Source organism: Drosophila tropicalis, unplaced genomic scaffold (assembly GCF_018151085.1).
Source record: "Drosophila tropicalis isolate 14030-0801.00 unplaced genomic scaffold, ASM1815108v1 contig_593, whole genome shotgun sequence".
Classification (NCBI taxonomy): domain Eukaryota; kingdom Metazoa; phylum Arthropoda; class Insecta; order Diptera; family Drosophilidae; genus Drosophila; species Drosophila tropicalis.
In genome coordinates, this window is record NW_027173070.1 from 21,159,524 (window position 1) to 21,185,132 (window position 25,609).

At 38.5% G+C, this 25,609-nt stretch overlaps 2 protein-coding genes across 4 annotated transcripts; one reads left to right on the forward strand and one right to left on the reverse strand.

The window, feature by feature from the left end:
• On the reverse strand, nt 1–25,609 carry mAChR-A (muscarinic Acetylcholine Receptor, A-type). 3 transcript variants are annotated; one of them, XM_068291353.1, is made up of 5 exons: nt 24,741–25,609; nt 10,333–11,508; nt 7,511–7,694; nt 7,304–7,440; nt 1–4,475 (listed from the first exon to the last, which is right to left on the reverse strand). In XM_068291353.1, the coding sequence occupies exons 2-5, from the start codon at nt 11,274–11,276 to the stop codon at nt 3,245–3,247; spliced, it is 2,496 nt and encodes an 831-aa protein (XP_068147454.1). In that variant the 5' UTR covers nt 11,277–11,508; nt 24,741–25,609; the 3' UTR covers nt 1–3,244. The 3 variants fall into 3 exon arrangements, with proteins under 3 accessions (XP_068147454.1, XP_068147452.1, XP_068147453.1); XM_068291351.1 differs by having other exon boundaries at nt 7,253–7,440; XM_068291352.1 differs by lacking the exon at nt 24,741–25,609 and adding an exon at nt 24,198–24,651 and having other exon boundaries at nt 7,253–7,440.
• Nucleotides 17,205–23,153, forward strand: LOC137577808 (uncharacterized). Its single transcript, XM_068291354.1, has 2 exons — nt 17,205–17,652; nt 21,868–23,153. Exon 2 carries the CDS (start codon nt 22,126–22,128, stop codon nt 22,789–22,791), a length of 666 nt encoding a protein of 221 aa, XP_068147455.1. The 5' UTR covers nt 17,205–17,652; nt 21,868–22,125; the 3' UTR covers nt 22,792–23,153.

Genomic DNA, 25,609 nt, shown 5'->3' on the forward strand with positions numbered 1-25,609 from the left:
TTTTGTTTTTGTTTTTGTTGCATTGTGCCATTTTGAGACTACAAATGTTGCTTTGATTTCAGCTTAACAAACATTATTCTTGGTTGTTGTTGTTAGTTTTGTTGTATTTATTTATTTAACTACACATTGATAAAAAGTTGTATGTGTGTAAGTGTGTGTGTGTGTGTGTGGTTTGTTATATTTGTTTCATATGTATTTAATATGTATTATTTCTCATTAGTTAGTTGAATTGTTTGGTGCAAGATTTATTTGTTTCTTTGTTTGTTGTTCTTGTTGATTTTACTATTATTAACATTATTAACTATGACAATTTGTTCGATTCGATTTGTGTTTAAGTTTATGTGTTTGGAAATGGCAGACAGTCACAACAACAGTCGATGGCTCGATCGATCCTCTTTCTGTCCTATAGGCGGATGTAGGGCTATGAAATGGTGGAAATTCACCCCTAAAATATGCAATATAAAAGTCCATGTTTTCATGACTCCATCAACAATGTTTGCTTTGAAGATTGTTATTTACGCACAGTGCATTCCAAAAGTTCTTTGAATGCTTCAAAAGAGTAGCATTCCTGTGCTTCAAGGGGCGAATTTCCCCCTTTTTACAGCCCTAGACCCACCTGTGTTATGTCAACTACTGAAACCCGAAATAAATCCCATATTTCTCTCCCATTCTATTTATTTTTCTTCTAAGCATCAAACACAACCATGACTTTGCCTATTTTGTTAAGGTAAAAACTCATCTATTATATATTGCACAGGTCTCTGTAATAATAATAATATTATACATATTCCAACCATCGACTGTTTTATTTACTTTTTGTTTTGATATCTGCATCTCTATTGCTCTTTGATTCATTCAGCGAAACGATTCGCTCGGCGAATTCTCTTTAATTCTCTATGCTCCATTGGCATTTACACAAAAAATGATTTTGTTCTTAGTTAGTTGAACTATGGTGGGTTACGTTCTTAATACATACATATATCTTTTATATATACATATGTATATATTTATATATATACTGTAATTTTGTTCTTCCTTTCCTTATTTTGTTTTTGGTATATATATTAACTACAAATTTTGGTTTGGTTTTTTTTGCATAGTTGATGTCTTGTTGATCTTTTCCCTTTTGTTTTTTGCTTTTTTCTAAATTAGAAAAATAACTAAAAAATAAAAACTAGAAAAACGAGCAATACAATCACATTTAACCCCTCGCTCACTCACTCACTCTCTTAATGTTCGTCTTCCTTTTTAGCATCCTTATCCTTCATACATATATAAACCCTATACGTATGTATATATATTTTTCAAAAATCAAATGAGAATTATTTATTTTTGCTCTGGCCCGCTACGATTCGTATTCGTTGACTGCGGTACAACTGCAACTTAATTACTTTCAGTGTAGTTTGAACTGTATTAAAGCTTTTTTGGTTTTTCCATATGATTTTTGTTTTTGTTTCATCTTCTTGACGCCCTTTTAACTTAAACTTAATTATAGGTATATTTGCTTTATGTATGTATAATATAATCATATATATGTATGTATACACATACGTGTATGTATATACATACATATATCAATATAATCCAAATCGTAATTCATTATATTTGTATTAAATTCTTGTTTTGCGTGGAGCAATGTGCCTACCTAAAAGTACATAAACGCCTAACAAAATGGGTTTGTTTCATGATTTGTGGGGCAGGGATCAGGATAAGGATTCGAAATTCGACATGGGTTACTTCACAAAGGATTTCACATAGGGAAAATCCAAAAGTTTCGGTTAATTTTGTTACGAAAAGTGAGTCAGGAATTTCTATTCGTTTCTCATTAGATCCCTTTTTGACTTTGACTATTTCAATTTCGTTTATCCTGTGCTCAAATGGAATATTCCATCCATATGCAATTGAATTCAAACTATCTGTAATATATATTATTTAAATATATATCATAAAACCTTGCTATTGAGTTTCAGAATTTATTCGACATGTTTTTGTGGTATTAGAGAATGTAATTTGTTATCTTTGCTTCTGAGTCAATATTTTCAGGAGGTTTACTTGAAAATGAAACGCCAATCAGTTAGGATCTCCATCTTATACTCCTCTCTATGAATAACTACTCAAATAAACTCAAACTTGTCCCTACACATTTCGTACACTTGTCATATGAAATGACTTTTCTAGTGAATTCATTCTCTCCTTCATGTGAGAACTAACTTTTAGAACTATAAAAAACATTAAACAAATTGAATAAATGAATCAAATAGGTTTGAAATGAATATAGAAATGTCCGATCTCAATGCAAAGTTATAAGTTATTTACTTAAAATGTAAAAACAAGTAAATTTTTGTTGTAGAATTCAATCATTGAAAATATATCTTTCGTTTTCGTTATACATTTAAAAATGGAAGGAAATTCTTTATAATTTACATATCTCTAGAAATATTTTGATTTTTTCTAAACTTTCTACACTCATTTGTTATTTTCTTTACCAATCTATGATCAGATTGGTATTGGTATCAAATATTTCTTTTCTTTGTATATTTCTTTTGAATTTTCTCACTTTAGGAAAAACCTTAGATGGTTTTTCAACAAATGTTGAGAACCAAACGAAATGTGAATACAAAAATCGTAAATATTTTTTTTTTGCATGTGAAATTTCCAATCCACAAGATATAAACTTCTGTGGAGCTTGTTAAAATTATTTAAGAGGAACTATTTCTCTCTTAAGACGTTTAATATTTTAAGTGAATTCTTTAAGAAATTAATGTAAAATTGTTATCAATTGTGAAATATTTTAGTTTTTTGTTTGACTCAAAACCTTTTCAAGAACTTTTCTTGGGGAATTTCAAATAATTTTATCAAATTAACCGGAAACTTTTAGATCAAGTCGCTTACTGCATGTGTGTGTTGTGTTTGCGTGTGTGTGTGTGTGTGTATTTTTTAAATTAATTAATATTAGTTATGTATATATATTTTGTATATATGTCTGTATATAAGTATATTCGGGGGCTAGACATCAAAAAATCAGTACTGCTTTTTGTCAAATGTGTTTTTGTTTTAGTTTTTGTTTCTTTGTATCAATCTTCACAATTAAGCCTAATTTTGGTTTTTGTTTCGCTAAACATTTTTTTGTGTTTTTATTTTTTGTTTTTTATCAATTTGCACACAACATTTATTGCAACTAGTTTCATTTCTGGTGATGATTTCGAATGTGGGAGTAGTGGGCGAAGGAGCTGGTAGGAAGGACTTAATTGTAGACACCCCTGACCATGCCCTCGCGATTTCTGGTGTGCCACTTGCAGGTCAGGATGCGGATATAAGTGCGCCGGAACGAGGCATTGCAGAGGGCATAGCACATGGGATTAATGGTTGAGTTGATGTAGCACAGGGCATAGAAGAAGTCCCACAGCTCGGTGGGGATGCAATCCGAGCAGGTGGTCAGTGGTTTGATCAGCACCAAAATGTTATATGGCGTCCAGGTGATAATGAAACTGAGCAGAATCGCTGACAATGTTTTCGCCGCCTTCGACTCTTGCCGCTTCTCTTGTGATTTTTTCTTTTTCTTTGCCGCATTGCGTGCATTGAGCAGGGCGTGTTGGCCAGCGGCACCACCAGGGCCACCACCAACCCCCTTGCCGCCCAGCTGCTTGGGTATGACTTTGGCATTGAGCAGGCGTACATCGTGGGGCGCATGAGACATGCGTCGTCCAAGGGGCAAGCTGAACTCAGAGTCTCGCGATGGCAATGGCCGGCGAGTGGCTGCAGTGGGTGGGACTGTGACCACATTACCACCACCCAAGGCCCCGCCTAGGCCCACTCCGCCAACGCCGACGCCGACACCTCCGCCCATGCCTTGGCCGGAGCTGCCACTTAGCAGTGTCGAGGCCGTCACATCCTCGTGTATCATCTTGATGGAGGGTGCACAATCACCATGGCCACCGGTTAGGACACTCGCTGAGCCACCACCACCATTGGCACCACCTAGGCCGGACTGGCCCGAGATGCCGCCAATGCCGCCGCTGCTGCTGTTCGCTGCACTTGCTCCATCCGAGGGCAGACGTATGAGTATCGTGTAGACTGAGTCCTGGCTAACTGAGCGTGAACCAATCCGATTGCCCACTGGTAGGGCACGTGAGTCACGCATAGTTCCATTGCTATTTGTGTTGTTGTTGTTATTGTTGTTGGTGATAATGCTGTTGGTGTTGTTGCTGCTGCTGTTGGCATTCGCATTGCCATTGCCTGTCCCATTGCTCGTTGTCGTCGTCCCATGGCCGCCGTTGAGGTTGTGGTTGAGGTTGAGGTTGACACTGCTGCTGCCACCGGCGACCGTATTCATTTCCTGCATTTGCGAAATGGAATTGAGCGGCGGACGCAATGGTGTGGGTGATACATCCGGCAGTAGTATGCTGGGCGGACGCACACCGCTCACACTGCCGCCCATTGAGTAGTTATCCCGCATGACATTCATCGAGGTGCATCTACAGACACACAGAAAGAGGGAGAGACAGAAAGAGAGAAAAAGACAATTGTATGTGTTTTTGTGATGATTGGCATCGGGAGGCAAACGATTCTCAACTCTACTCGACTCAACACTGACACTGACAGGCTTAGAAAATAATACAACAACAATCAAATGCTGACAAGCTACAACAACAATAACAGAGAGAGAGAGAGAGAGAGAAAGATAGTGAGTGGGTGAAAGGGGCGCAGGGTGGACATCAGGCGGATGCAGTTGCTCGTCTAACAAACAACTAAAATACATACTACGATAAACACAGATACACACTACACATACAACTAAAAAATGTACAAACACACACACACCACAGTGCCTCAAAAATTGCCAACAGGGATGGTTATTTGCCAGATCAAAGTATCAATATCTTTTCTTATAATGTAAATTGTGTTTAAATCATAATTTGATAAACAAATATTGCCCAGAAAAAATAGTTTCTTTATTTTATTTTGTTACTAAATTGCATTTTGGAAAACAAATTCTTATCTTTTCTTAGTAATTTAAGTTTTTCCCATTATTGTTTTATTAGATTATATGACTTTTTATATCAAAAATCCTCAATTTCCACTCAATTTATTGAAATAAAATCCTCAATTCTGACCAAAATGAAAGAAATTGAAGAAATAATCATTAAATATTAAGTTTAAATATGAAAAGTATGTAAAAATTATATGATCAACTAAGTACCTACTAATCACAAATTTATAACTGATAATAACTTTAGAGTTTAGTCAATGTTTTGGGTTCTTAAAGTAAGTAGAAGTAAGTGATTTGAAATTGAAATAGATTTTTTCGAGCTTAAAAGAAAACCATTTCAGTTTTAAGAGAAACCCTTTCAGTTAAAAAAAATGTTAATGAACTTTACCATTAGGAACTAAAGAAGAAGAAATCTGGCTGCTCAAAACTCCATTCTAATCTATTCTATATCTATCATATTTGATTCAGAAATTTTGAATGAAATCTTCAAACCGACTGAATTAAACGATCATTAAGGAAAATAACATACTGAATTGTCATATAAAACCCTTGATAATATAATAATAATTATTTCAATATAATTAAGAGCCATTTCCAAAAATATTAAAAATTAAATTTGCACTCTTAACTTGCTTACATACTTATTTACTCGAATAGTTCGAAATTAAACACTAAACATGGTCAAATATGATGAAATCTGCAGTCGTAAGTTTTGTCATTCTTTTTTGCCTTTGTGAGTTTAGAATTCCCAACTAGTTTTAGCTTTGATGATTTAGTATGATCATTAGAACTCTGAAAGTCTGCTGATAATAGATCTTGATGGCTCTTGAATTAGCTATACAAAGAACCAACTTTTGTTATGCCTGTGACTTAACATCAAGCCAGATAAGATCCAGTCTTAATAAATATAAAATATTGCACATTTTTATCATAAACTATTATCTTAACAATTTTGCACCTCTAAGCTTTTATAGCTTTCATTATTAACCTGGATGGCCCTTAAAGTATTGTGAAATTTCGCCTAAATAAGATCAATAAACTAATTTTTTGAAATAAGAAATGATAATAATAGAAAGAGACAATACTTAGATGAGGCTAGAAATAAATTTTTGAGATGGATTGAACATAAGACAAATAAGTCCAACCATTCTTTATTCACTTTAGACCTTATTTTTTTGGAAATTCCTAATAAGTGTGAAATAAAACCAATCTTAATTCATTACTCTCATTAGCTTCCGAACAATATTATTTAAATTCAGTCAGATGCAGATGTGAAAATGTTATAAAATGTCTAGTGATTTGAGTAAACTTTACTGATATGGGGAATCCAAAACATGTTTTAGTTACGAAAGATTTTCGTAACGTTATTGATTTTATAACTCGCCTCAAACGTTGAAATAGTTGAAAAGTTTACTTTGCTTTGAAATATTTGTTAAATTGGCTGATATCGAACATTCTTTTTCCGCAGGTGGGCTAACAATATTTTCATTGGAATTATGTCCAGATTGTATGGTTTCCTCTTGCCACACACTCAAAACTTTTAATATCCCCATAAGTATGCAACATTTTTAGCTTTTTCTACTCTAAAACAATTTGGTAAACAAAATAAAAACTAAAAGTGCAATCCGGCAAAAACCACAACAACAAAGAAAGAAAATAAATTTATTTGTCTATATAAAATAAAAGACATAATCTATAAACTGAATCATCGATAAGAACACTTTAAACTTCTTTTGAAAAGTTGGCAAGTTTTTGTTTTTGTTTTCGTTAGTTGTCTAGTTTTTTTTCTCCATCCCTGTTCATGCCAGGAGCTCTTTGCGTGTGTTTGTGTGTTTGTATGAGTGTGTGTGTGTGTGCTTAGTTTCGTTTTCAGTTTCAGCTTTGTGTTTTCTTTTCATTCGGTGCAATATGATACCCCTTTCTGAGATGGACTGATGGAAGTTTTTCGTTCTTCTCTCTTTCTTTTTTTTTTTTTTTTTTTGATTTTGGCAAACATTGAACCGAATTTGATCGTTTTTTTTTTTTTTTTTTGGTGCTTTTGAGTGCAATTGAGGCGATAGAATGGAATGCAATACACAACATGTGTGTGTCTGGTGCTGGTATGTTGATTGGGGTGTTAGATAAGTGAGAACTGTGAAGAGTGCTGTGTCTCGACTCTGTTGGTCGAGAAAAAGTTATTTAGTTAGACGTTTAACATGAATTGCATTGATTTTTTTTTTTTTTTTTCTGATTTTTGTTGTATTTTAGTATTTTTTTTACTACCTGGAGACGGAGCTTTGTAAAGGAGTTTCAATTGTTACTGGTGTTGCATACCCTAAATCAGATGGCTCCTCCTGTTCATAGGCAAAATCATCGGAATCCTCGCGTCCAGAATGCCACCACGCTATGCACCATTCTTTGATGCTGCCAAAGCATGAGTATGGCTTTTTGATTGTATTGGTGCTTTTGATCTATCGAAGAGAAAAAATATACATATTCTCAATCAGACTAATATCCAAGGAATCAAGAAAAGAAACTCACGCTCGATTTACGTGAATGCATGCCATGGTAACCGGAATCGATAACCATATTGGTCATGTACACACTTTCCGCATCCGCCGAACTCTCCGAACGTGGCCTTCGCCAAGTATCATGGTCATTGCCGCCAAGTTGGGCAAAGGCAAGTAGTCCACCGGCTGCATGATTAACCACCGTATTCTCATCACTACAAATACAGAAATACCATCAAACATAAGAGAATTTTAAAAAGATTTTTAAAGTTTAATCTTGAAATGAAACCTCGCCAAACACAACCAAAAACCTTCTATCAAAATTTAAAATAAGTCAGGGCAGTTCTCGTTTTGGAATCAAAATTAAGACCAAATTGCTTTGAGTCAAATTTTCTTGCCTTGAAAGTGAATTAAATTGTCTTTTAATTAAAATCCTAGAGATAATGAATTAAATATTACATAAAGAGAAAAATACTTTAACTAATTTGCAAAATCACATGCAATTACTTTAAATACCTATATTAGTGGAAAACTTATTATATACAGTGTCAAGACATAAATTACACAGTCTGACATTTTTGAGGTCATGAAAATGTGTTTTAACTTCAATAGGTCTCCTATAGTAATTGGGGGGTGCTGATCACGGCCCTGTACTTAGTTTTTCTCCATCATGTCAGGATTTGCACCTCATTTGCAATATATTATTCCATGATATAAGCACAATACTGTACTAAAAAATTAAATTTGTTATTCTAATAATTTATTAGGCTTAATTCAAAAGAAAGTTACAAAATATCAAAGAGTTATTTCTTTGTTATTATCGATAATATCTTTCACGTTGGATATGGTTCTATAATGAGTAAAATTTGAACCAAAAATTATGCTATAGGGATTCCAAGAATTGTCTGCTTTTTAATTTGAAAGAATTGTGGAAATTTGCTGCGTCTTACAAATTGTTTATTAGTTATATGTGCAAACAAAAACTAATTTTCTTACACGGAATACTCTAAAATCTGTTAAAAAAGTTGAAATCTTTTTTTAACTTTCTATAGTATACTTTTGGATGCCTATTTTTGAACTCCTGATCTCCAGATTTCACAAAATCTGGACGTGATGGACACAAACCAGAATCAGACTACGCAAATTACTTAAGAACACCTCTCTCTATGTTATTTAACGTGAAATTCTGATTTAATTGAATTTTTTATTATATTTATAGCGTCAAGTTGGTCATTATATTGAGATATTGTACCGTAAATTTTGAGAACTAAGATTTACCGATTTTGTGAATATTAATAAAAAGCCACATAAACACATTTTTAGTTTGGTTGTAGTAAAAATAGTTTTAAAGTATAGACTTTACATATAATTAAATTAATTTTGACCCAGAACCCAATTTGGAGTTAATTACAATTTTATAATTTTTAATTTTTGAAGTCTCTCGTCTTGGCATTATTTACTAATTTATTCTCAAATATTACTAGATATTATATTATATAGGTAAAAAAGTCTATGAAGATTTCTAATATGATGCATATTCAATATTTCCAGTGCGAAAAACATTTCAAAATCAAATTTATTTTCATTTTTATTATTGTATTTTGGTTGCTCTATCAATTTAAATCAATAAGTTTTCTAGTTCTGACTGGCTTTCAAATTCGACTTAAGAAGAATGCAATTCTTGGCTTATTTGAGAAGGCTCTTGTAAAGTCATGCAACACGTCCGTCTCGTTTCCTTTATTTATATTTTGTTTTGATGTATCTTGTTAAGATACATAATAATTTTCTTTTAGAAAGGGATTACTTGTCGTATGCGCAATTCAGATGCCGCTGTTTCAGCGTGTTTTTGATGTTCTCCCGGTATTTGTTATCCAAAAGCTGATCGAGAAAGAGGCATTTGGTCTGGGGGGAATAGCAACGTAAAAGGTGGGCATGTTTCTTAGAATTTTATAGAAAGGGTAGTTTTCACAGAGCTATATATAAGTATCTGACCGCTCTAGTAGTATCGCGACCGTAATGAGATTTTGTTTGTTAAATTAATAAAAATTGAAACACCTTTTAGATGTATAGAGATTTTAAATTTCTGTACATGTTTAGTAACCAATCCAATTTTAGTCAGAAGTGTGCAAGGTATAGAAGGAAGCAGCTCCGACCATATAAAGTATATATATATATTCAAATAGCCATGTCCGTCCGTCCGTCTGGATCGACGCGATCTTCTACTAGACCATAAGAGCTGAAATTTTGCATGTAGGCTGCACAGTATATCCGGATCGGACCACTATATCAAAAAGTCAATGGAGACCTACTAAATCTACAATTCTGTTGTTATCGAGTTCGAAGCCCGACGTAGGTGGTTTTTCCCCCGATGACGCAATACTGAAAGGTAGTTCCGACGAAGTTAATGGAATCGATTGTGTATAACGAATAATTTTCTATTTATTTCTAACCAAAAAATAAGATTGGCTTGAATTTCAAAACTTCTAGAAAATATATATATTTTAGATCTGAACTATTGAACGGAAATTCTCAAATGCCATAGGCTGATCTAGAAATGCAATATGATTTAATTATAATAATATAATAATTAATTGTCTACAAGCAATGTTTGCTTTGAGAATGTTTTTATCCACTGAACATTTCAAAACTACTTTATACATAAGATTCAGAAAGCATGTTTTGGAGTGCTTGTTGCATACTTTTGGGAGCAAATTGTTTTAGGTTTAGATAACTGATTGCTCGAATAAAACATATTCGTTCATACAGAGAAATATTTATGTCACTCTGTGTCAAATGTTTTCTTTTGACTGCTTGCTTTAACATATACAAAGGCTGAATTCTTTTTTATATTACCTGCTATTCGAACGCTTGCTGGAATCCTTTTTGCCAGCCTGCAAATTGGGCAAATCCTTTTGCCGTTTCTTCGTCTCGCGCCAAATGCGATAGTAGAGGAAACACATGATGGTGACAGGAAAATAGAATGCCGCCAGGGCAGTGCCAAAGGTGATATATTGATTCGTTTCGATGAACTGTATATAACACTCGTCCTTGGGCACTGTGCGCTTGCCCTCAATGTAGGGCCAGCTATAGATCCAGGGTGGCCAGAGTAGCAAACTGATGCCCCAAGCGGCCCCAATCATCACGGCCGCTTTGTTTGTGGTGCGCTTGGCGCGATACGTTAAAGGCCTCGTCACACTGAAGTATCGATCGAAACTTATGATCAGCAAATTCAGCACCGAGGCATTCGAGGCCAGATAGTCGAGGGCCAGCCAAGTGTCACAAACGTGGGGCCCCAGCGGCCAATAGCCCAATATCGTTGTGACCGCAAATAGCGGCATGGAGATGGCGCCAATAGCAAAATCCGCTATGGCCAACGAGAATAGGAAATAATTGCTTATCGTTTGCAATTGCTTATCAATCTTAAAGGATATCATCACCATGACATTACCCGCCACCGTTACCGTGCTCAGAATCGCCGCTACGAAGCCCATGACCACCATCGAGGCGAGCGAATATCGCGGCCCCTTCGTTTCGAAACCCATTGTTCCATTTGTCTGATTGCCATACGAATCGTAGAGTCCATTCGCTGCGGTTGTTGTCAAATTCTCCAATAGAGCCGTCAGCAATGTGGTCCCAGTGGGGGACATGGAGCCGGGACTGCTGGTTGTGCTCGTTGTCGAGCTGGGCGTGCTTGTCGTCGTGGTGGTCGTTGTGCTCGTAGTTGCGGTTTTAAACAACGGCTCTAGTATGCTGGGCGGGCCATGGGCTGCCAAAGCTAAACTCATTACTGGCTCCATGGCGTATGTGTGATATTTTCTCTCGGTCTCTCTCACTCAATCTTTCCCTTTCGAGAGTGTGTGTTGATATTGATTTCTTATTATTATCGCTTCGTAGTGGAATGGAGTTTCTTATTTTTCTCTTTTTCGTGTTTTGTTTGTTTGTTTGTTTGTGGTTTGCTTTTAGTTTGCTTTCTTCTTCAGCTTATCCTTGATGCACCCACGCAAATCTGTCGCCATTTTCGCACTGGTCCTGCAAGCAATAAACAAATTGGAAACAAGTCAGAAATTGTTAGGGGGAGACAACAAAACAAACCAGAAGTGACTTCTATATACACTATCAAATAAAAGTCACTTTTTTTTTTTTAAGAATATATTAAAAATAAAAATGATTTTAAGTCAGTTTCCCAAACATAAGAACAAGAAGAGTGAAACTGTGTTAGTAGAAAATACTTTTTGGGAAATATTCTCAAAAGTTTTCACAAATCAAATTGACCTTTTGGGATACTTTCATTGACTTGTTCCTAAAGATGAAGTTCTGTCAAAAGAAGAGAAATTATAGAATGTTGTCCACAGGCCTTTGAAATATCTCATTTTCCTTCTAGGCACACACACACACTTGCACACACAAACAAACACTGTGAGTCACATTGAGAGAAGAAAATGGAAAAATATATACTCGTATTTACAATGCCAGGGGCCGACTTGCTGCCTTTGTCCGCAAAATGACATTTTCTGTGTGATTTGTTTTAATGAAAATGTAAATGCAAAATGAAAATGAAAACTGCTTGAATGCGTTTCCTTGGCAGGCGGCAATAGCCACCATCATCACCACAACCACGCCCACAACATTTCTCTTTCTCTCTCTTTCTCTATCTATCTCTCTGTGTGTTATCCTCTGCTTGTTTTTGTTGTTCTTGTTATTGTTTGAATGGAGAAAAAGAGATGGAACGAGGTGGGAGATGGAGGATGACAAACAATGAGGCATGGGCATGGCCATGCAACAGTCCAAGTCGAAGAAAACTTGGCTTCTACCCGGGACACTTTGGCACGGAAATGTTCAAGGCGGCTTCCTGACACTTTTCAAAAACTATTGATGTAGTCATTGGCTATATATACACACACACACACACACACGCACATTATCTATCTGTATCAGTTTCTGTTCATTTGGCAGCCATTGTGATTCTGATTTTGAAAGTTTTCTCCCGCTGTCGCTGTTTGATGCTCATTCTCGCTGAAAAATGGAAGAATAAGTTACACACTCACATATTGTCGTCTGATTGATAGCATATGATATCGCCATGATTGATTCGCATTGAAAGTGCCATTTTTCTGCCTCCAATGCGAGCATTGTGCGAGAGCATAACAATGCAGCAACAACGCATACAAAATGAACAAATTTTAAATCATATTCCGCAAAAATCACAACTTTATAATTGAAATTCTATGGCCACAGTATAAAAACACACAATACGCTGTGTTTGTGTGTTTGTGTGTGTGTGTGTGTGCATGAAAGATTGAACTGATTTAATGAAAAACTTGCCAACAATAAATGGATTTTCATTTTTATACAAGAGCACAAAAGGGTTTATATACGGCTTTTGTATTAATCTGTATAGTTTATTTAAATTTAGACCATCAAATTGGGCTTTTTAAGTAAATTAAAGTGAACTGTTTTAATGTTGTCCTATCTGGCCAATTATTTCAACAGTTCTATTCATCTCTTACAATAAGAAAAAGGATTAAAAGAATCATATATGGATATCAGTTCAAAGTTATCGTCTTTGTTTTGCTGAAAGACTAAGGCAATTGACTTGCAACTAATTTAAATATTTTCGTATAAAAATTGATATAGAAGTGGCTAAGAGGTTGGGACCTTGGACTCTTAAAAGAGCTCCGAAAGAAGGGGTTTCTTCATGTTTTTTGAATAGTTTATCTAGGGGTTTAACTGAAGACTTCTTTCTTCATTTTGCTAGGCCAACTACTTTCGATGGATCTCTTCCCCCAGAAGCTTAACCTGGCCTGCAGCAGACAGAAGATTCAAACCATGTTTAATAAACAATAATCAAATGTACGAGAAAACTCCAAATGATAGACCGAATGCTTAGAGGGTCCAGCAAGTTGCCACTCGCAAGTAAGGTAAAAATTTACACACCGTTCGTGGTACCTGCATCCCCTTCCCGTTTGGGGCTTTGCAGCTACATCTACAGAACATCAGAACATCAAAACAAAGCGCTTTGTCACATTACAGGATTAGAATGTTACGAGTGGAATTCAGTTCTCCACTACGACCTATGGGTACCCACATTAGCTGAACTAATAGGCCGACATCCGAATCCCTTAGCTAACGAGCTAGCCGTTAAAAACTCTAGGCGTAGGCTAAAGCGTCTGCATCTATTGTAGAGACGACCAACACCATTGGCCATTGCTTGTTAATCTTTGATCCACGTTAAGTGATAAAGTTCACCTATTCATGATATTAAATATTATAAACACAAACTGAAACACTGAACTGGAAAAGCTGTCTGAAGACAACACAAATGCAAATAAAGAATGGAAAAAAGATTGGTTGATGCCATGGCTGACAATTTGTATATATGTATATGTAAGTTTCAAATGCTTTCCGATGCGGTTTTGTTTCTAGTCTTTATCTTAAGCACATAGTTCAACAAGTCTTAAAGACACAAATTTTTGGTAGAACTTGCATTCTATTTCTATAACACGTTGTTTTTCAAAACTTTAACATGACCTAAACCGCAATCTGACATCATTTGATATATCGATATTGGTTGAAATATATTTTCAAATGTTTTTGACTTTTGTGGAATTGTTTATATAATGCATTCTATAAGCCTTAAAAGATTATCAAGTGAATAGTTCCAAGCTCAGAAATTGTTGTCGTTAGATCGATTCTATGAACTTGAAGCTTATAGATTTAATCGCCTTAACAAACACCTCTAAAATGTCTTTTTATGTCAAACAAAAAGTTGACTTGTCCTCTATAAATGTCCTGGAACGTTACCGTCTATTTTGTATGTAGCCCATATCTTCCAAGGAACTTAATTCCAGCGAACTAAGGGTGCATTTGTGTTTGGGATAATGAATTTGGAAGACATTTTTCGGTTGTATCCTATCGAAGTTAATTGATAAAATAGTTGATTTCAAGAAACCTTTGTGAAAGTTAAGTTTCAGTCTTAAAATTTAAGAGACATAAATGTTTTTCTTACTAAGCATTATAACTGATTGTTTCTTTGGAAATATAAGATATTGTATCTGCAAGAATTTTACCTACTTCTATCTCAAAGGCTCTTGATTAAACGATCCACTGAGCCACAGACAGATAATGGAAATGGCTTATCGACTTGGCTTGGACTTGGACTTGGCTTATTATTGATGCTGCTCAAGACAAATACTTACTAAGCAGTAAAAGAATATCATTTAAGCCAAACGATTTAGATTGATTCTTGCAAAGGATCTTAAATAAGTTTAAATACATTTCCGTAAAGTAAAAAACAGGAACTAAGCTGACATACAAAAAAGGATTGAAAAATCTTTCGCATAAAATAAATATAATTATCTTTTAAATCTCTTTTAATTGACAAAATCACAAATGCACTAAAAAATCTTAAAATTCATGGAAAAGTCTATGCAATTTGGCATTTAAACTGTATTTCCCAAGGAAAAAGGAAGAAGATGCAATATGATAATTCTGTAAATTGTTGTCTACATTTCAAAATTTCAATGGATATTGCTATTTTGAGTGTTTAAAATGTTAAATGTTTGTAAATTGAGGTTTTGTTTTTGTTATGGCTTTAGTTTATCGGCAATTATTTTGGCTAAATCAAATCGATGGCCAATTAAACGCAGTGCCAAGCAATAAATCAATCAAATCTTTGTATTTATCTATCTCTCTATGAAACACACACACATGGATGGAGTATGGAGTATAAATCAATTGCAAAACAAGAAAACTGGCAACCAGCAGGGCGCCATAAATTGAGCCGACATATCGTATTGACAACAACAACAACAACAACAGCGGTAAGAACTAACTGGGAATGAGAACAACATGGCCAATAAGTGAAAAACAAATCGCAAGAAGTCGAATCGAGTGCCCTGTATGTTGCGATGTCCTTGTGTCTAAATATGCCGAGTATGTGAGTGTGTGTTAGTCAGTTATCCTGGCCGAATCGCTTTTTGCGTTAAAAGTAGTTGCAACTTTTGGAGAAAGAGAGCCAGAGAGCGAGAAAGAGAGAGATGGGAAAATAAACCTTCCCTACGTGCCTCAGACATGGCCACGTCAGCTTATGTTTGGGCTGGTCCTGCTAGCGCCTTTTACTCCTGGTTACTCTAACTGTCGTCTTTGTGTTACATTCAAATTTGTCAGGCAGACATCTAACCCGCCAGCAGCTCCCTGGCAAATAATCGAATTGAACGTCTTAGCCATGCCTCGTTTTCTTTCCATCCTTCCTTTTGGTTGCCATAAAAAAGGATTTATGGATTTATTATCAAAAGCGATGGCAAGGCATAAACAAACAAATACACACACTCACCTACACACGTACAAGGGCACATGTATATACATACATATGAGCAACCTGCGGCCCTCGCGGATTTGTTTGCCATTTATTAAGCTATTTTTATGACACACACACACACACACACACCGACAACTTGCTAGGCGCCAGTAAATACAGTAAGTACACGCTAATCGAGACCGTTGAACTTGAAAAGTTGCCATCACCAATTTTTCACATAAAAAAACAATGACAAATGGAATACAAATTAAAATCGACCACAGAAAAGCTGCCAAGTTAATTGCTTAGTTAATTAAAGATCAAACAAAAAATATCAGTTTTTGCTCTATCTTTAATCAAAGTCTTGGAATTAATCACAACTACTTGAGTGAACAATAATTAATTAACTTTAACAAAAGTAAACACGCAAAAAATTCACACAAATTCAAAACCTGTTTAGAAATGTTTTTTGATTTCGATCAAATTGACCAAGTAGACCTTGGGTTAAATTACTATTTATATTCATTTTTTTAAAACATTTCCAAAGAGAGAGTAATTTAGTGAGAAAAACCGTTCTAATCTTTAATATTGCAATATCAACTTAAAATTTATATTTAATAGCAATTCTAAATCATCCTCGAAATCAGCTAAAATTCAATTTCTATCTGTGTTAGGAATCTATGTTAAGTTTAAATTAAATCTAAGTTAGTCTCGTCCACACATTTCAAAGATTCTCAGTGGAAAAACAAGGAGGAGAAACGACAATCAGAAAATTTTGAAGAATCCTCCTGAAATCGGAACATTCTGATTATGTTTGGCTTGGTAATATCTACAATCATAGAGAAAACTTTTAGGTCAAATATTTCCTAAGACTCCCATAAAGATTTGAAAGAGTTTAGCATGAAGTATCTGCAGCTATGTGCCTCTTCACTGCCCTAAGGCCCTATTTATATAAAAAGGACTTCTTTATTCTAACATTGTAAATGTTCAAATAAGATATAATTCTAAGTTATAATAGAAGAATGTGTAATGCTAACTGAATGAAATGTAGTAAGTAAACACGTTTGGTTTTCTATTTCCGCTAAAACATACATATATTTAGAAAAAGAGGTTTAAAGATGTTGGATAGAAAAAGTGTGGGATAAAGTTAAGGATGAGCTTGAAGAATGGCGTTGCCTACTTTGTGGGGCAATTAGTAAGCATATATATTCTTAAAAATTATATTGCCCAACCATAGAGCTTAAAAAATCTACAGTTTTTTTGCTTCATTTAGTTGTAATTCCCAACTAGGTCTAGCGTTAAAGATATATTATGGCCTTTGCAATGCTTGACTTCCTTAGCAAAGTGTTCTTATGGCTCCTGCAACCTTTAGAATCTTGACCACATGCCGGTTTAGCCATATGATTTATAATTATATCAAAAGGTTGTTCACGCCACCGGGTGAACAGCAGTGAGCGGCGAAGAGCAGTGAGCGGTGAGGAGTGAGGAGGGTTTTTTGATCCTCGGCGTCTACGGTCACACCAGGAGGAGTGACTTGATTTTTTCCAATGGGCACCGCCATCACTAAGAATCGAGCCTTTCACCCGAACACCCGTTCTCTTGCATTTTTTTTACGATTTGTTAATCACTTTCAACCCGAACCATTTCCGTGTGTGCCGGTTTACCTGTGAATATTATATAAATAATAAAACCTACATTTAGTTAACCGAAGTTTCTCGTGCGTTTTAATTCACCACTCGCTCACCACAAACTGAAGAAATTGGCACCCGCCAACTCCTTGTATTTCATTTGGATCCTTCCGCCCCCCCACGAACATTGGTCCTTCGAGCCGGATATCCTTCCGCTCCTCCAGCTTGCATCGGCGGAATTCCTGATAAGTACAAAATTTCATTATTCATTTCATTTACATACTACTAAAAGTGTGAGGTTTTCCCGCTTCTCCATAGCGACCTACACACTTTTACATATTGTATGTACATACCTGACCTGTTCCAAGGTTTCATGGTAGTTCCTAATCCTTAGCGTGATTGTCCAACGTTCTCATTTTACATTCCACGATTATCCATTTTCATTTATGTTTTTTTTTCCTCGCACTTGTCCAAATCCACCTTTTTTACATATGCATTCACATGTACATGTAATTTCCACAGCTGTTTGCCAAATCCGCGTAAAAGTTTAAAAAACAAAAAAAAAAAAATTATTAAAGTGTTATAAAAAATAGGGAAAAATAAAAATCAAAGTGTTCACCGCGTTTTCTTATGTGTTGGAATAATAATCTTTAATGCCAAACTTATTTCCACACGCGCGTATCTACGTACATACATACATCGTCACCTGTTGATGTACGCGCATATGTACATACATATCCATATACATACAATCCCTTCGCACATTTACCACGACACAAAAGGCAAAAAAAATATTCTTTTTTTTAAATAGCACTTCACGTATGCACCGCGATTTCTTGCGCGTTCGAATTAGGTGCGAAATTAATTTCCTCACGCGCGTCTTTGGATACCGGTGCACTTGCTTACATACGTACATACATACATATGTATATGCTTACATAGTCATACATTGCACATACATATGTACATATCCACAACGCATAATACATTTCGGTGTCGCGCATTGATTTAACACAACCCCACATCCAATTAAATTACAATTACTTACGTTTTTTTTGTTGTTGTGAACAACGCGTGTGCATACATATCTATACTCACCTGTGTACTTATGCATGTACGTACACACATAGATCAAAGCATCTGTCCATATGCATTGATCGGTTGTTTTATTTGCGCACAACACTCGCTTGTTTTTCCGCACAACACTTGTTCTTGGTTTTTCCGCACAACCACAAAAAAAAAATTATTCACATACATAATTAAACAACAAAATCAAAAACCAAATATATAAACAGCGGCCGACAGCTGTTTTCGGAGTAGTGGTGACACGTGAGTCGAGTCGTGATATCGATAGGCGGCTCAAGCGCGCCAAATTTAAATCACATTATTTCCGATTCTCTTTTTTCGCCTAATTATATATCCGCCCATATTTATAAAACAATACATATATATTTTTCCAGCATTATCGTGCCCACATTTATATATCCGTCCATATTTATAAATCATTTATATAATTTTTCCGGCCAACTTTTTGCGCTCACATATATATATCCGTCCATATTTATAAATTATATATATAATTTTTTCGGCCAGTATTTTGCGCTCATATATATATCCGCCCATATTTATAAATAAATACATATATATTTTTTCCAGCACTATCGGGCCCATATTTATATATCCGTCCATATTTATAAATTATATATATAATTTTTTCGGCCAGTATTTTGCGCTCATATATATATCCGCCCATATTTATAAATAAACACATATAAATTTTTTCCAGCACTATCGGGCCCATATTTATATATCCGTTCATATTTAAAAACTATATATATATTTTTTCCGGCCAGTATTTTGCGCTCAATATATATCCGCCCATATTTATAAATAAACACATATAAATTTTTTCCAGCACTATCGGGCCCATATTTATATATCCGTTCAGCTTTAAAAACTATATATATATTTTTTCCGGCCAGCCTTTTGCGCTCATATATATATCCGCCCATATTTCTAAATAAATACATATATATATATTTTTTCCAGCACTATCGGGCCCATATTTATATCTCCGTCCATATTTATAAATTATATATACAATTTTTTCCGGCCATTATTCTGCGCACACATATATATCCAGATCCAGATTTATATAAAAACGTATTTTCCTTTTATCCTATACATCTTTGTTTATATATTTCATCCGTGTTTTGTTTTATACGTACTCCCATCGGTAATTTTCAATCCGCATTCGTGCGTTCGTATATTATTCCGCATCTATCCCCATTAAAGAGGCTTCGTTTCCGAGCCACACGCGAGAAAATTCTCCCGCAATCCTGCGGTGCACAGTGAGGAAGTTCTTGCGTCCCCATACAGTCCACTTCTCACTTCCAAAACAAAAAAAAGGGACGCGCACAAACGCGGTGTTCGTCGGTAAGCTCGTCCCCTGAGTATGTCCACGGAGCCGTCCAAGACTGCGCCGAAGTCCAACAGTCTTTCGTCTCCCTCTGCAACTCCGGAGAAGGTTCGGCCTCCGACAACTCCGGTGACCGTGAAGCGTACGGATATTTCGCGCAAGTTCTCGTCAGTTCGCAGCCGCAGCGAATCCCCAAGGTCCCGTCCGTCTTCGTCCAGCTTACCTGAGGGTCGCAGATTCTCGGTTAAAGACTCGAGGGAACACCAAGGTCGTTCCAAGCTTTCAACTCAGACCCAGATTCCGCACGTTGTTGTGACGCACTGTTCTGACGCTCCCGTCACCCGATCCGTATCACAACAGCGTAGAGAACACTCCAGAATGTCCCTTTCCGATTTCGTTATAGCGTGCGACGCATTGACTCTGTTTGAAGCTCGCGAGAGTGAAGCTCTAACTTCTGAAGTGCCCTTGTTTTCCATTAAAATGCACTTAGAGCAGCTCAAATCCCTTTGGTCAACTGTCGAGATGGAATACTCCCGTTGTCACAAGGCCTTGACAATCCAAGCCGACGAGGAAAGCTTGGCAAACATAAGCCACATCAAGGCGAAGCACGAATCCGCTTACGCGGCATATGTGCGATGCGGGACGTTGTTCGGAGAACGCATCGAACAGCTCTCGGTACAGATGACGACTCTTAGGCGTCAGCCAACCGCTCCGTCGGGGCCACCGGGGCATAGAGTTCCTCCGTGTGAGGTAGAGACATTTGATGGCGACAGCCTAGCATGGCCCACATTCCGCGATTTGTTCGCCGCCATTTATATCGCCAATCCGTATTTGTCACAAGTGGAGAAGCTCTATCACTTGAACGCCAAGACGCGAGGGGAAGCGAGAACCATCGTGGCTAAGTCCCCCCTGACGAATGAGGGTTTCCAGGCCGCGTGGGAGAACCTCACCGCACGGTACGAAAACAGCCGTCTGCTGGTCATGACTCAAGCCAGACAACTCCTTCAGATTCCCGCGGTGGCACAAGAGTCGGGCAAATCCTTGCGAGAGCTGCAGACCGCGTTTCAAGGGTGTCTTACCGCACTTGAGCGTTCGGGTGTTAGTACTGAGAATTGGGATGTCCTACTTATCGCCATCTGCACTAGTAAATTGCCGAAGGCCACAATCCTCCTGTGGGAGCAATCAGTGCCCAATAAGACTGTCGTCTCAACGTGGTCCGATTTGAACCAATTTCTTACCGATCGGTATCGGGTCCTGGATGCCACCGACGAACATAAGTCGGCCCCAAGTGTCCAAGCCATCCCCATTGGCCCCCAGCACATCCTATCCTGGCAGTTCATTCCGCCAAGCGCGCCCCACATGGGAGGACTGTGGGAAGCAGGGGTCAAAAGTTTTAAGACCCTGTTTTACAAGTCCTCGTCCACTGTCAAATACACCTTCGAGGAACTTTCCACTCTCCTGTGTAGGATCGAAGCGTGCCTAAACTCCAGGCCAATCTCTCCCATGAGTGAGGACCCAGAGGATCTACTGGCCCTAAGCCCGGGACATTTCCTGATTGGAGGACCACTCTTAGCCATTGCGGAACCGGAAATTCTGGTCGAGCCTATGTCGCTGATCAACCGATGGCAGCGACTAAAGGCAATCCAGCAGGCTTTCTGCCGCCGCTGGAAGAGTGAGTACCTCAAGGAGCTTCACAAACGGAACAAGTGGAAATCACCGACTCGCAGCATCCAGACCGGCGACCTCGTGATCGTGTCCGAAGATCATCTCCCCTCCAACGAGTGGCGCTTAGGGCGAATTGAGCGCACTCTGCCCGGGGCTGACGGCCTCGTCCGAGTGGCTGATGTCACCACCGCGCGTGGGTCTATCCGAAGACCCGTAGCGAAGCTCATTCTGTTGCAAGACAGCAGGAGTCCTGAGTCTAAAACCTTATCGTGACTCCTAATCCCTCTATGTTTCCTCCGAATGTCCTCGTCTCCGTGCATGTTTCTCGTTCCCGTGCATAGACTAATCCACTCCCCCATACGTAATTTCTTTCGTTACAGTTCATTCAGCTCGCCCTTTCATAGCGACATGGCCCCCACGCGTCTGCCGCACCACCGCAGCAAACGAGCTCCACAGGGCACGAACGTGTACCGATGCCGGGTCTGTCGGGGGGTTCATGCACTCCGGCAGTGTCAGCGCTTCCTAAACCTCCGAGGGGAAAAGCGGCTTCGGGCGGTGCTCATCAATAAATATTGTCCCAATTGCTTGGCCCACGAGCATTCATCCGACGCGTGTCGGACTCGCCATGGTTGCCGACGATGCGGGCAAAGGCACCATACCCTGCTCCACATGGCCGACCAACCGCCGAGACGACGTGCCTCCGCCCGGCGTCGCAGCCGATCACCCCCTCCAGTCGTGCTGCACCCCCGCTACAACCCCGTTCCCGATCATCGTCCGACCGCTCCGCTTCCCCAGAAGGCGCACCCGAGATTTCGTTATCCTCCCTGCTCCACGCCAGGACGACGACTGTCCTGCCCACCGCAGTCCTACGGTTGGGCAATGGCTCGAAATCCTTCGAGACCCGCGTCCTTCTTGATGCGTGTGCGGCTGAGAGCCGCATCAATCTCTCCTTTGCCCGGTCCCTGGGGTTAGCTGTGACCACGGTCGGGGTCGACCAAGCCTGTACGGCCGTCCTCGAGTCGAGGTCCGACAAGACGTTCCGACGGAACGTTATATTCCGGGTCGAAGAGGACTTGCTCATCCGCACTCCCATCCGGGAAGTGGCGGCGCCGGTCCGAGAGAAGTTCGCAACCCTGATCCTGGCCGACCCCTACTTCTATCGGCCGGCGTCGGTATCCGTGGTGCTCGGGGCAGACCTCTATCCTGAGGTCATCCAACCAGGCTGTGTGCCCGGTCATAGCGGTACTCCCGCAGCCCAGAGCACCGTGTTCGGATGGGTCGTCTCCGGCTCCTGTGGGATCTAGGCGCTCCAGGACGTTGCCGTCCCCCATCCTTTATATGTCCAGGGTGACAATTGCAACATGTTGCAAGGGGGGCGGTATGTTCACGCCACCGGGTGAACAGCAGTGAGCGGCGAAGAGCAGTGAGCGGTGAGGAGTGAGGAGGGTTTTTTGATCCTCGGCGTCTACGGTCACACCAGGAGGAGTGACTTGATTTTTTCCAATGGGCACCGCCATCACTAAGAATCGAGCCTTTCACCCGAACACCCGTTCTCTTGCATTTTTTTTACGATTTGTTAATCACTTTCAACCCGAACCATTTCCGTGTGTGCCGGTTTACCTGTGAATATTATATAAATAATAAAACCTACATTTAGTTAACCGAAGTTTCTCGTGCGTTTTAATTCACCACTCGCTCACCACAAACTGAAGAAATTGGCACCCGCCAACTCCTTGTATTTCATTTGGATCCTTCCGCCCCCCCACGAACAAGGTTGTAGCTTAGATATCTATGGATGGAAACTCAGGAATGAATGAAAAACTGTTTTAATTCCAAGCGAAATGAGGATGATTGTTTGCCGGCTCCTAGGTCAATGAATCAAAACACATGGTTTTATTCCTTTTTCGATTTCTCAATGTATTTCCAGGGGGACACTTTAGACATCTGTTTTAGGTGGAGTTTTAAGGGGTTTGACAAAGATAGTTGAATTGTGTAACTTTAAACTGAATCATAAATTTTGGCACAAATAAACTATTGAAATCATTTCCAAGAAGTCAGGGTCAAGCACAAATCACTTCATACTAACTGCCAATTTGACCCTTTCTGTCTCACATTTGTCATCTATGTATATGTAATTGTTGTATATATGTGTGTAAATGAGATGATTTCTGCCAAAATTCTGTCTCTTGTCTTGAGTTTAGCATACACAAATACCCACGTACATACAATTTCCTTTCATCATCTTAAAAGTTTCTAAGCCAACTCGTTGTGGTTTTTGACATTTGTGGTCTAATTAAAAGTGTAATTCTTTGCATATTTCGCAGAATTTGTAGGTTCTTTATTGTTGGTAATGCTTATGAATTGGTTGCAAATAAATACTTTGTGGGTGGGAACAAAATGTAAATTCATGCATTTAGTAGAACTGCTTTATACATATGTATATGTAAATGGCTTTAATCAGATGCTTTTGCCTATCTACAGATGATCTAGAGCTACAAAAAAACAGCAGTTGCCCTTTTTTCAAATGAGATATTTTTCTGTCCTTTGTATTTAATTTTTTTGGGAATCTTTATGCGGGCAACACGCGCCTACCCACACACTCATACACACACAGACATATACACACAGACACACCTATTTTCGCTGGCACACAGAGAGAAAGCTTGGGCCACAACGAAAAAAAAAAAAAAAAACTATATAGCTTGCATACTTTTGTGCGTCTTGTCAGAGGTCCTACGCCTCCGCCTGCTACCAACTGCTTGTTGTTGTTGTTGTTGTAGCTGCTGCTGCTTTATGTTAATTTTTGCGCGAGTTTAATTGCTTGCCACATGGCTACGTCTTGGGCTGCCTGCCTGGCTGGATGATGATGATGATGATGGCCTTTGCCTTTGCTTTCGCTTTCGCTTTCAGACCTGACTGGCTGGGGCTGGCTGCTGCTGCTGCTGCTCTGGCTCTGCTTGGCTTGTTTGCGGAAATTAAATTGCTGGACTGTTGGCTTTTACCTTATGCTTGGGCTACCCGCTAAGCAGGCATATTGCTTTGTAGGTGGTTAAGAGAGACATGCGGGGGTGATGCGGTGGTGGGGTATAATTTGCCGCGCCCCACCAACCGACCTACAACACTCGCACAAAGTTTTAATCAAAACGAGAGCACTGGAAACAACGAAAACGAAGTCACACCGACACACAACACACTCACACTCACACTGACACACACACTAATAAGGAAAAAATGTTGCTTGACTCTCACTTACATGTGAAGCGCTGATGGTTCTCTCTCTTGCTCTCTGGCTGTTGCTGTGACTCTCACACACTCTCCCAATGCGTGTGTATGTGTGTGTTTGGGTAAGTGTTGGTGTGTGCGTATGTGTGAGTTTGTGTTTGTGTATGAGTGTTTGTGGAATTCTATCTCTTTTGAGCTTATTTGTAAACGCTCAGCATCAGCATCAGCCTCAGCTTCAGTTGTAACGTTGACATTGTTGTTGTTGTTGTTGTTGCTGCTGTTGTTGTTGCTGCTGTTGTGCTGTTGATTTTGGCCATTTGCTTTGCCGCTCCCAAAAGTATGCTTTGTAATTTTTTTGTATTGTGCGCGCACATCTTTACTTGGCCTCACCGCCCCAAAACCTAGCCTAGCCTAACCGCCCGTCGCCTGCCGCCCGTCGTCGACGTCGTCCGTTGTCGCCTCCACCACCTCCGCCACTTCCGCCTCCACACTTCTCGGATACTGCTGCTGCTGCCGTTGCTGCTGCCGTTGCCCTGCTCAATTCATTTTGCCTTTCGCCAATTTTATTATACACAATGCCATCCGAACGCTTTGCGTGCCCAAAGTTTTCACATTTAACATTCTCGTAATCCAGTTAGCTTTACAATTATTCTTTCAACATTTTTCCCCCGTGATCACGCCATAACAATTATATATCTCTATCAATATATATATTTATTTTTTATTCACAACTATTTTCATTCGTTTTTTTTTTTTTTCGTTTTTTTGTTTTGTGGCTTTGAAAATTTTACACGTTTTTTGCACGCCTTTAAAATGGAATACAAAAAATTTACTACTTTTAGTTGAAAGATGAGTTTAGCGTGAGAGAGAGACAGAATTTATCGAAGCGCACGTTGGCAA

Excerpts from the sequence above, each read along its gene's own strand:
- mAChR-A (XM_068291351.1), bottom strand. The coding sequence starts at position 11,276 with ATGGAGCCAGTAATGAGTTTAGCTTTGGCAGCCCATGGCCCGCCCAGC. Across the intron at positions 7,441-7,510 it reads TGCATTCACGTAAATCGAGC|ATCAAAAGCACCAATACAAT; the intron begins GTGAGTTTCTTT and ends TCTCTTCGATAG. Across the intron at positions 4,476-7,252 it reads TTACAAAGCTCCGTCTCCAG|ATGCACCTCGATGAATGTCA; the intron begins GTAGTAAAAAAA and ends GTGTGTCTGTAG.
- LOC137577808 (XM_068291354.1), top strand. The coding sequence starts at position 22,126 with ATGCGGGCAAAGGCACCATACCCTGCTCCACATGGCCGACCAACCGCC.